We start from the raw sequence: 13,074 nt of genomic DNA, 5'->3' as shown, positions 1-13,074 counted from the left end.
GATTATAGATATATTTCTTTAGATTATTCATACTACACATTAAAAGAAAATTGGCTAACATCTGCATTACAAAATATGAATTTGAAACTTATATGTTATAGATACATTTTATTACATACATTATTAATTGTAACTGATTATTTTACAGCACTAATTATTTAAAGACAAACCCTCTAGTTTTCATTTAGTTCTGTGCATTTAGTTCTGACCTCTGCTGTAGTTTATAGTATAAACTAAAATCTGTCAATGCTTTGCAAGTTAAAGAGTAAAATTGGGCTCGTCCGGGATTTGAACCCGGGACCTCTCGCACCCTAAGCGAGAATCATACCCCTAGACCAACGAGCCTTGAAAATTGAAGGTTTTACAGTCTGCCACGTTGCACATGGACCACAGGACCAAGCATTAAAAACGTTGTAAGTTTGTGGTGTTTATTTTGGTGGAATCTGGCTCCATCTGGTGGCAGAATTATGCACATACTGATGTCAGCTTATTGAGTTTATAATTTTCTGAATATGGCACAAATTTATCTTTATATTGTGCTGATATGGCAACTAGTAAATACCATTTACTTTGATATGCTAGAATGTCTGAAAATATTTAAACCATTTATAGCCTACAGCTAACCGCAAACCTTAGTAAATTTTCTGAACGTTTAAACTAGTGCTTAAATACAAACGCTATTGTATCGTACAGTATTTCCTTTTTTAAACATAAATAATTACTATGGGACTACCTTAAATGTTAAGTTCGACACAAACATTAAAAAACATTAAATTATGTTTCTGTTAGAATGTTAATCCACATGTTATTCACATCCCCCTGGCCCTGTGACCTTTGTTCATCTTTGGAACACATTAAGATATTGGAGATAAAATTTTAATTTGTGTTCCGAACATGGACAAATATCTCAGGGAACATAAGGGTGAGCAATTTAACATGTTTTTTGGGGGTTGTAGACTTTTAAAACCGATAGAGATATCTTAATGCTCTTGTCCAGGGCCCGGTTTTTCAAAAGTAATCCACTAAGATTTTGGATAAAGGATCAAATCTTGAAAATGGGTTTTTCAAAAGAAAAAACGGATTACCTAATCGGATTAGATCACGTAATCTAGTCTTGGTTTTGATATGGATCAAACCTTTACTTTGGGTTTTCAGACCTTTTTTGTAGGATTTGGATCACTTTGATCTAAAAAAACTGGATTAAACTGATCCCATCAGAAGGGTGGATTTAGTGTGGATTTCATGACCAAAATGTAATAAAAACTTAAAAAATGTATTAAATAATACTACTTTTGGATCATGCAGTATCTTACGAGATGTACTATTTATTCATAAGGTTTTAATTATATTTGTTCATCTGTCAGGCTATAGTGATTATTGGCTTCAACGTATTTAGCCTTTCAGTATAGGCCTACAGCAAAGTAGAAATAGCTTGGCCTCATAAAAAAATCCCCCAAACAGCTGTCAAAATTGACCAAAAACAATACATTTTATTCTGTCAATAATTGATATATACATTCAACACAATGGAAATAATTTTTTGTTTTTAAAATATTTATTAGTGATGCATGCAATGATTACAGAGATGGCAATCACTGATTTTTGAAATCACCTTCAACAATTGCAAAAAGTGACTGGTCAGAAGCACTGCTTCATCTGGCAGAGGAACAACTGACTCTGACCACACTGCAACAAACCAAGGCCAGACTTGAGATTTGCTCAGACAAGCTGCTCTCTCCACATCAGATGAGGAAGTTTGAACTTATTGTTGAATTTTTAACATTAAGTCTTTTTTTTTTTAAATTTACATCTATATTTGAAACTTATTATAAATACCTCAATGTACCGTGTTTGTGTTGTAGGTCTCAGATGAGCGGACTGCTGGTAGAGGATGGGGTGGTGTTTTTATTGTTTTTAGATTTTTTTTTTTCAAATGTGTGTTTTCATTAAAAAAAAAAAATAAAGTTATATTGACCCCACACTGGCTATTCTACTTGTTGCTCTTTACATAGGCCTATCTATCCATCTACATTGTGATTGAGCACTGGTAAAACCAGATTTAGTGATCCTGAAAGGTCCTATCCGAATCAGATTGACCCAATCCAATGTTGCTTTGAAAAACTGGCTCAAAAAGTAAGCTGGATTACGTGATCAGGATTACTAAATCCGGATAAATTTAATACGGATTAAACCTTTTGAAAAACCAGGCCCAGGTCCTAACAATTCATCAGTGTAGGTCGCAGGCTCGCAGTGCCCTCTTTTGGTTTAAAAACTATAGACTAATTGCTTTGTGAGAGAGTTGGACTGACTAAACCAGGGGTGGGCAAACTCGGTCCTGGAGGGCTGGTGTCCTGCACAGTTTAGCTCCAGCTCTAATCACACACACCTGCTTATAGATTTCTAGTGATCTTGAAGACACTGATTAGTTTGTTCAGGTGTGTTTGACTAGTGTTGGAACAACTCTGCAGGGACACCAGACCTCGAGGATCAAGTTTGCCCATCCCTGGACTAAACCATACTTCTGAATAGATATTGTGTTTAATCTGAAACTGTAAACAATGTATTGTATAGGTCTTTAGAAAATATATTTTATTTTAATATTGCAATCATGTATCACAATTACAGATTCAATATTCAGTGTTTATATCTATAAATGATTTTAGTGAAATGTGCATAACATACTTGCAGTTTGCTACATAGCCAAATGTCTGCAAATGAAGCATTTAAAAAGTTTACATTTGCTTTTTTAATACTGTGTAATTACCTGGATGATATTTGAATGTTTTTTTAATTTTATTTTTAATAAATATATTTATTATTTTAATGTCATTGTGATATTAATAATAATAATAAATAATTATTATTATTGTTGTTGTTGTTGTTGTCGTTGTCGTTGTTGTTGTTGTTATTTTTGCTATTTTAAATTATTATTATTTGTACAAGGCTATTTTCAAAAAGTCATATTTGTACAGTATGGACATGAGCCTACTCTGTAAATTTCAAAGTGATACAGGAATATTCTAATTGTGCTTGGTTTATTGTTGTGAAAATCTCTCAATAGGCAGAGAAAAAAAATCTCTCCCTGGACAGTACAATTCACTGTATTGTTCTGGTTGGAGCCATACAATATGTCTTTCATGTAGATGTGTCCGTATACCATCTCTGCCGCAGATTTTTAAAACTAACTAATTACAGTAAAAGGGTTTTTCAAGCACAATGTAAACACATAAATATCAATATCAAGAAAGACACAAAACATCACCACATCAAGTTATGAGCTCAAAAAAAAAAAACAAAAAAAAAAACAATTATCCTTGATTTACAGTAACAAAAAAAAACCTAATTCAAATATTTACTGCATTCTAAGATGCTAGGGCTAAAAAAGGCCTTAAACAACAATCAATTATTATACAAAAGTGGTATTTATCATAATCAACTTCTATTTAAATCTTTAATGACATTTATATCCTGTCACAGATAAAATACGTTGGTGTAAAGATCCCCAATAAAGTAAATATGAATCAAAGAGAGAAGAAAGATACCATTTTATAATGTGTACTTTATCTTTATTCTAGCAGTTATCATCCATTTTGTTATTATTCCAGTATTTATTGTACCCGCACCCATTTTTTTTTTCTCTCTCTCTCTGGTTGACTTAGCTGACCCACAAAATTCAATAAACACAGTTTCATACTTTTCAAAAAATTATATATTTGACCACTATTTTTATATATATATTGACATAAGCAATGTGTATTTTTATAAAGCCCTCATTGATAATCTGAGATTATTATTATACAGATCTAATTCTGCCTAGAATTTTTTTTTTTTTTTTTAAGTTTATCTGGTTGTAATTATCAGTTAAAATGTGTTTCTTGGCAGTGTGGGAGTTTCTTGTCCATCATTTACATTGTGAAGACACTTTGCATAGAAGCACATGCTTCAGTGCTCTGGAGGTCTTTATAGATCTGTGACTGTAATAATTAATGACTGACAGCTCTTTTTCATCATAACAGATTCAAAAGCAGACATGACTGTAATAGCCATCATTATTTGGACACTCTCAGTCTGCACCTGGAGTAAGTAGCCTAGAAATTCATATCATTAAAGATCTAGAAATATAGCAATCCACAGAAGCTGAAATCCACATAAGCTGAAATCAAGTATTTACTAAGTTTCTGTGAACGTTTATCATGAACATGAGCATGTGAAGTCAACAAAATCTCAGAATTAAATGTCTTAGTATTTGTAGTGCAAAAGTAAGAAATATTGTGCTCAGTCTGTAAAGTTTAATTTTGTTTTACAGTGCTATCTTTCTCCTTTTCAGGTTGTGTAGGGCAGATTCTGACTCAATCTGAAGATCAAACTGTGCTGCCTGATCAGACTGTCACTATTCACTGTATTCAAAAACCAGCAGTGAATTGTTGGTATTCAACATATATTAAACACCTCTCAGTACTGCATGTCATGGTTTCATCAGATTCCTGGAGAAACCCCTAAACTCCTGATCTATTACACATCAAACAGAGCTTCAGGTGTTTCTTCTAGATTTAGTGGTAGTGAAAGTGGTAAACACACAGAGTCCAGCCTGGAGATTCAGGAGTTTATTACTGTCAGAGTCTACACAGCAAGGGAGTCTCTGCGTCTGGGATACACGACTGGTTGTTCACACACTGAAAAAGCCTCATACAATAACTCCCTTGGTTGAGATTTCAGAGCTTCTGCAGTTGTTGAGTTTGAAAATCATTATTCACCTCACTGACTTTACACAGACTCTTCACTGCACTGAACTGTTGATGTTCATTATTGACACACTAAAACATTTTATTGATAATTTATCGCAATGTCACAATTATGACTTACCGTATGCTTTAGTTACAATCCAATATACTATATAGATCTTAAAGGGCACCAATTTTACCCCTTTTCAAGATTTAAGATGTTGAAAATGTCTAACCTCTTTTGTGTGTCCAGAATGTGTCTGTAAAGTTTCAGCTCAGAACACCCATCAGATTACTTATTATACCTTTTTAAACCTGTGAAATATGAGCTGTTTTAACATTGTAGCTGTTTTTGTTGTCTGTGCCTTTAATGCTAATGAACTGATTCTCTTCGTCCACCGTTCCCTTGTGTGTGTCAGCCTTAAGCTGCAGTCACAATGGACTTTTCTCCCCATAGACTTCCATTCATATGTACGCGAATGCGTCAGACCGGAAACACAGGGTCATATGTCAAGATTTGCAGGTCGCTGTGGTGCAAAAATCAAGCTTGGTGAACTTTGACCTGCAAAATCGCATCACTTGACTGCGTGAGACCAACCAAGGATCAAAACATGACCTCTCTGGACAGAAATTTAAAACATGGAGCAATTGCTTGCTTTTTTTAATGCCTAATAATCTTGTTTAATCCCTCCTCTTTTCGCAGCGCTGTATGACATAAATTCGCATGATCAAACTCTAGTTTGACTGTAGCTATAACCTTCACGTAGACAAACAGCTCAGTGACAGACAAGAATGAAGCAGATCTCCATAACAACAGTTAGAACTTTCACAACGGTTATTTGATATATTTGTTGTGGAGTTAATTTATGCCTTTCTTTAGCGATGAGTCACACGCAACGTGCACACACACACATACACACACACATACACATTAGCTTTGCACTGTTTTGGCATGGCAAATGTGACAGGATACATGTATATCCACTGCTGTATGGACATTTGTCACATCCCTGGCTTGTTCCTGCTGCTCAAATCATTGCTCACCTTCACCAGCCACCTCTCACCATACCTGTACACATTCCTATTCTAATTAGACTCACCTGCACTAGTAATCACAGTCTTCTATAAAGCCTCATTGATTCCAGTCATTCATTGGCTGGAACCGAAGTCAGATGGTACACCGCACCTCACCATGGATGTTTCTCCTAAACCTGTGGATGCTCAAGCTGTGATTAAGGAAAGTGGCTTCATACTGATGGTTGAATGAAGATCCTTGTTTACATTGTGAACAGCACTTTATCTGCTCTCCATCTAAGAATATCACTTACCTGCTTCTCATGTTGATCAATCCATTGTGTGTTTTGAATAAATTGATGAAAAGAGATAACCATCCCTCTCTTTATTGTGTGACCGTGACAACATTGTTATGTTAATGTACAAAATGAACCTGATTTAAATCCACAAATCTTTATTACAAACATTTACTGTTTTAAACTTGTGAAACTCATTCTTGATCACATTTGATGATGATGATTGATGATCATAGTGAGCTGAACAGATCTTTTTATCCCAGTTACTTTGGGCACATCCTGTCTTGTTGATATGATTATACAAAATTCTAAAGAGACATTTTAATACATGGCTGTCAATTAATTCAGTGGGTGGGGAAACCGCACTCTTACGTGAAGTTGTGGTTGGACTCAAATTGAGAGTGATTTTAATCCTATTTTAATGTCAGAAAATGTGCCCTTTAAATTTTAGATACAAAAGCTCAGCTAAGCAACATCTAATTTAATAAAAATGATCAGTTCCTCATAAAACCAGGGCTGCCAACTCTCACGCATTTGGCGTAAGAGTCACGCAATTGATGGTATGCTCACCGATTGTCACTCCACTCATCCATTTTCTCACGCAGAAAACTCATCCCATGAAATATTTTTTTCCTTTGTGTTCAAGACGGTTTTAAAGACTTTTATCACTCTATAAAGATGTTATTCTCTCTATGTGCAACCGATCCAACGCTGTTGAAAGCAATGTAATCAAAAACAAACTGAAGCATGCATGCAGAAAAGATACCACGCATACCGTGGGCCTCTCGCACTGCTTCTGCTTGACACTGATGCGCTACTCATGTTCCCGCTCCAGATGTAGACACTGCTCATGTGCCGCTCATGTGTTTTGCAACAGATGTTGAGCCAAGAAATGCACCCCTGCCGTAAAATGTACCCCTTTCATAGACTTTTATTGGGGTTCTTAGACTACATAAAAACCAACAGCCATAAACGTAATGTAATTATTGTCTTGATGGATTAAGCAAAAACAATAAGTGAAACGCATTTTAAAATGCACTAGGTTTACAGATAAATGTAAAATAAAATTGTTATCTTCTGTAAGGGAAAGGTTCACTCTCATTAGTGTCAATGATGTTATTACAAAATTATCAATTTAAGTTAATAGATAGTTAATAGTGGGGGTGCATTTTATAATAGGGGTAACAGCCTTTAGTACAGGTGTCAGTGCGCAGTGAGTTTTAAAAGTCGACAAAGCTAAAGTTAAACTAATATAATGATGATCTTATTTTGACTAGCAAATCTCTTGATTGTTTTTTTTTTTTTTTGTATGAAGCAGAAAGGAGGGATAAAGTCAGGGAGTTTAAGCTTATTCCTGGCTATACGTCATGTCTAAGACAACAAACAACATAATTCTATAAAACATATATTTTTTGTGTTCTATACAATTTATATTTCATTCTAATGAAATTAATATTCATCCATTCATTTTCCATCAGCTTAGTCTCTATTTCAGAGGTTGACACAGCAGAATGAACCGCCAACTGTTCCGGCATATGTTTTACGGTGTGGATGCCCTTCCAGCCGCAACCCAGTACTGGGAAACACCCCTACACAGTCATTCATGCACACACTGATGCACTACACCCAATTTAGTTGATCAATTCCCCTATAGCTTATGTGTTTGGATTGTGGGGTAAACCAGAGAACCCAGAGAAAACCCATATCAACACGGGGAGAACATGCAAACTCCACACATAAATGCCAACTGGCCCAGCCAGGACTCAAACGAGTGACCTTTTTATTGTGAGGTGACAGTGCTATTTACTGAGCCACCGTGCTTTCCTGAAATTAATATATTTATGCAAAAGACTTGTTAAATGATCTTAGCATATCAGTTGTATCTTTACATTGTTTTCCAGTTACATTTAGAATTGGATTTTTTTCTTTTATTCATTCATAATAGAATTGTCTAATAGTAATAATACTAATATGTAAATATTTTATAAAAGTATTTAATATAATAATATATTTATCATTTTATATATTGTCAAATAAACGGGGCATGGCTTGGTGTGTGGGTATGACTTGGGATGTGAGGCTTAAATTCTCTCTCAAAGCTGAAGCCAAAAGTTGGCAGCCATGTAAAATATGTATTACAGTATTTCATTCTAATTGGATATCTTTTTTACTGGTTTATATAAATGTGGTAAAAAAAAATGTTTTATGACAATAAAAGATTTGGAGATTTGGTGTGTGCTTCTGCTGTAAAGATTTTAAGTTGAAAAAAAAGAAAAGAAAAAAAAAGCAAATAAATAATTTAGTTTGTTCCATGCTAAATTCCAACTAATCTAGTTCACATTGCAGAATGTTTTGCATATTATCTGAACATTTATGATTGTTAGTGTGACATTATTATAGTGATATTTAATCTTTAATTTGGATTAAAGTGAGGGTGTGAGGGGTAAATGTACAGCTGTATTATGGTGTGATTTGGTGTAAAAATGTACGTGTGTTATGTAATGCATGCGGTGACACATTAGGTTAAAATAGAAAATTCAGAATGGCTCAACATCTACTTTTCCTGAACTCTGAAAGAATTTATGAATCCACTTTTTATTCCTGTACCTCCTCTGTTAGAACATATATTATCCAGTATGCCATATAATTGATTGTAATCTATGAAACAAATAACAAATGCAAATAATGAAACAAATAATGCACTCCCAATTAATGATTCAAAAAGCTTTTATTTTGCAAAATAATTGTTTAATACAACTAAATCAAAGAATGTGTACAAATGTGGGAAGAAAAACTTTAAAATGGAACAAGAAAAATAGAACATAGAGCAAACTTGAAAACAATGTGGACAAACATTTGATTGAGTGTGTGAATTAATATTAAGGCATGTCTATAACCTGTGTGTGCGTGCATGCTTGCGTATGTTCAGTGCTGCTAATCATGGCACTGCTGTGTGTGTATCCTCTGGCTCACTGTGTGCTGGGACGGGTGTGTGGCGTCACAGCTGATGCTTGTTGCTCTGCTCCACTCACTCTCAGTGATGCTCAGGCTGCTGCTCCAGCTGTACAGTCCATCCTCCTGCAGCTCACTGGGACTCATATTCACACCAGAGCTCCTGCTGCTGTCGCCCACCTTCCAGCTCAGCGTCCAGTCAGAGGGAAATCCCTTACTGGCCACACACATCACTGTAGCCTGACCCTTCTGCAGCTCATCTCTGGAGGGCCAAAGCACCGCCACAGTGGGACGAGCCGCAGCTAGACAGTGAAAGAGATGAAGATGGAGAGAGTTTGATTGTGCAGAAAAAAACAGCTCTGTCAGTCATTCTGAGAGTCTTTCACTTCCCTTTAAAAGATTCAGAGTTAATCAAGCACATCTCCAGTGCAACAGCCCGTAATGACAGATTTTTTGACAGGAAATTTGTATTTTTAGCCTTAAATCAGATTTACATTTTTATATTCAGTACACATAGTTTTATATGCAGTATCTACAAAATCAAATAAAACTCTATTTTTAAGGTCTATGTGCTCACTAATCTTTGAAGTATTAGTAGATAATCTGATTTTGATCTTAACACTATTTTGATTTTCCTCCAACATACATTACTATAAGTGTATGAGTGTATGTATACATAGTGTACGAGTGTGAATTTGAGTTTGTATGGGAATTTCCAAGTGCTGGGTTGCAGCTGAAAGTGCATCTGCTGTGTAAAACATATGATGGAAAAGTTGGTGGTTCATTCCACTGTGGTGACCTCTGATAAATAAATGGACTAAGCGGGAGGAAAATAAATAAATAAAAGGAACTTTGCAAATACATGAAAATTTACACTATCAGTAACCCGAACACTAATCAGCCTACTAATACTCAACCAATGATTTATTAATAATTAATAATAATAATAATTCCTTACATTTTTATAGCGCTTTTCTGGGCACTCAAAACGCTTTACTCATAGGGGGGAATCTCCTCATTCACCACCAGTGTGCAGCATACACCTGGATGACAGGATGTCAGGCATTTCACGCCAGACCGCACACCACACACCAGCTGATTGGTGGAGAGGAGACAGAGTGATTAAGCCAATTATGGTATGGGGACGGATAGCAGGCCATGATGGACAGAGGCCAGTGGGCAGATTTGGCCAGGATGCCTGGGTTAAAAACCTACTCTTTTTCGAAGGACATCCTGGGATTTTTAATGATCACAGAGAGTCAGGACTTCGGTTTAACGTCTCATCCGAAAGACGGCGCTCACTGAGCAGTATAAAGTCCCCGTCACTATACTGGGGCATTAGGACCCACACAGACCGAAGGTTGGGCATCCCTGCTGGCCTCACTAACACCCCTTCCAGCAGCAACCTAGCTTTCCCATGAGGTCTCCCATCCAGGTACTGACCGGGGGCAGCCCTGCTAAGCTTCAGTGGCGACCATGTAAGAGTTACAGAGAGCTAGCTGACGGCAGTTAATGAGAGCTAGTTGATTTGTTCTTGCGAAGTTATCCATATAAGAAACAGAATATCTAAATTAATTAATGTTAATAAATATAAACTGTGAATCTCTATTTCTATTATTTAATTATGTTCAAATTCATGATAAAAATTGGTTTCAACCCTTTAACTACCCCACCAAGAACACATTTTTGGATTGCATTAGTTTACACACTTAATGCATTTTTTTTCAACACATCCCATAATTTCTAAAATATCAACCTCTACCAAATTGTTGATATGTCTATGATAAAAGTACCAGAATTAATACACTGAAAAACCCAACAGTCAACGTTATCAAATGAAATGAGTGTAGTAATTCAGAATTTACTGAAGATTAATTCTATTCATGTGAAAAGAGTTTCGAACTCAGTGTTGAAGATAATGAGTTAATTAAATACTTCATTACTTCAACTTAAATGGAGTAAGTTCACAGTACTAATATAAATTAGTTTTTTTTAAGTGTACATATAAAATAGAAAATCTAAAAATAAGAAAAAAAATTAGAACAATTTATTTAAAAAATATATTAAAATAAAACATTTTTAAATACTAAATCATCTTTATTTTCTGAAGTATGCCTAAAAATAAAATAAAAATGTGATAGTGCAACAGGATTGTGCTTTTTTGAGTTTTTTCTTGTAAACCAACAATGCTGTGTTAGTAAACCATTATTTAAAACAGCCATTCTTTAAATGTCTTAAAAAGTCATTATTTAAAACTGTCAAAATGGTCAACCATTTGGTAGAGCTGGCAGTTAAAGGGTTCAAATGTATCTGTGAGCTAAAAATGCATTTAATTGTTCTGTAAATAAGGGACAAATGTAAGAATGTGTTTAAATTTATAGAAATCTAAACATATTTGCAATAATGTATTCAAAATTTACTTGTTCTCAGAATTTTTATATTTAAAAATAGACTTTTTTGTCAGACATCTTATTAATGTTAGTTCATATGTTTATTAACATAGGAATGAACAATACTTGTACTTTATTAATCACAATCCAACATTTAGTGACGCGTTATTAAAATACAAAGTCGCTCTTGTTTACATCAGTTAATGCTCAGTGAGTTAACAAGAAATAAAAATGAATTTGATTTTTATTAACTAATTTGAACAAATATGACCAAGTGCTGTAATAAATGGATTGTATGTTGTATGTTAATTTTAGTAAATACATTAACTAATAGAATCTTATTGTGACTTTCTAATTAAATATGCTATTCTAAAAGTATTTGAATATACAAATAACTAACATGACTTTAAACTGATTTGAAACATGACTTTGATATTTCATTAAATAATATTTGTAAAATATAAATATAAAGCCAACAAATATCAGCCTCTCAGGCAAAAGCTTAATTCATTTAACCTTTTACACATGAGTTCAGCATAAATGTTTGGAGCTGAAACTCAAATTCTGCAAACACACTAAAAGTACAAATCTAATATTTTTATTTTTTTGTTTACTTTTAAGATAATTTTACATTTCTAAACACAACATAGAAAGAGATTTACTTACTTCCAACTGAGAGTCGAGTGCCTCCACCAAATGTGTACCACAGTGATACAAAGCCAATCATCAGCTGTACAAAAACCTCCTGCACTAAATCATGCTGACAGAACACTAACATTCATAATAACACTGATTCTGTATCATAGTTTAGTTTTGCTCAGTCTGATGAAAGTAATAATAATGATAACAAAAATGTTATGTAGTTACTAATAAAATGTTGCAAATCAATTTTTAATTTTTTCCCCAGGCTAAATTACAAGATACATCTGAATGCAATTTTGAGTTTGGAGTGTTTTGCATATGAACAGAACACTGAGTCCTTATAAGTGTGCTGATGATTATTAGTGTGTGACATCTACAGACACACAACAATGATTTATTTTATTCTACTGTTGGAGACACTTTTTCTGCTCACTCAAGGTTTGGATCATTTTTATTGAGATGACACATTTTTTAAAATATACATTTTTGCAGAAATGTTAAGCTTTTAGTTATATTTTTATGGATTCATTTCAATTTCATTTCTTGTTATTAATTTTTTGTTCTCTCTCAGTCTCTCATCAAGAGGTTCAGTCTCCTGAGTCTCTGTCTGTTAAAGCAGGGGATTCTGCCTCTATCAGCTGTACTGGGACCAGTGGAGTTGGTTATGACATGAGCTGGTATTTGCAGAAACCTGGAAAAGCTCCTAAACTCCTGATCTATGGAGTAAGTTACCTTGAATCTGGAGTTTCAGATCGATTCAGTGGAAATGGATCTGAACCTGCTTTTACACTGAACATACGTGGAGTCCAGCCTGAAGATGCAGGAGTTTATTACTGTATGGGGTACTATGGTGGTGGAAGGTGCACACAGTGAAACAACATCAAACAAAAACCTCCATCAGTTAACTTGTGGACTGAGCTTGTGGATATATACATATACATATATATATATATATATATATATATATATATACAGCTGTATATGTGTATATATATATATATATATATATATATATATATATATATATATATATATATATATATATTTTTTTTTTTTTTT

The 13,074-nt window shown here is 34.3% G+C and overlaps 1 non-coding gene and 1 gene segment (V, D, J or C); both read right to left on the bottom strand.

The window, feature by feature from the left end:
* Positions 1 to 273: 273 nt before the first annotated feature.
* trnap-agg (transfer RNA proline (anticodon AGG)) lies at positions 274 to 345 on the bottom strand. The gene has a single exon. It is a non-coding gene; the product is annotated as a tRNA-Pro (tRNA).
* An 8,395-nt stretch (positions 346 to 8,740) lies between these two features.
* LOC101885964 (Ig kappa-b4 chain C region-like) lies at positions 8,741 to 12,383 on the bottom strand. The segment is given in 2 exon segments: positions 8,741 to 9,285; positions 12,040 to 12,383. Coding segments are annotated over 2 exon segments (432 nt in total).
* Between the last annotated feature and the right edge of the window lie 691 nt (positions 12,384 to 13,074).

Source organism: Danio rerio, chromosome 19 (genome assembly GCF_049306965.1).
Source record: "Danio rerio strain Tuebingen ecotype United States chromosome 19, GRCz12tu, whole genome shotgun sequence".
NCBI classification, from domain to species: Eukaryota; Metazoa; Chordata; class Actinopteri; order Cypriniformes; family Danionidae; genus Danio; species Danio rerio.
This window is presented reverse-complemented; position numbering and strand designations above follow the sequence as displayed.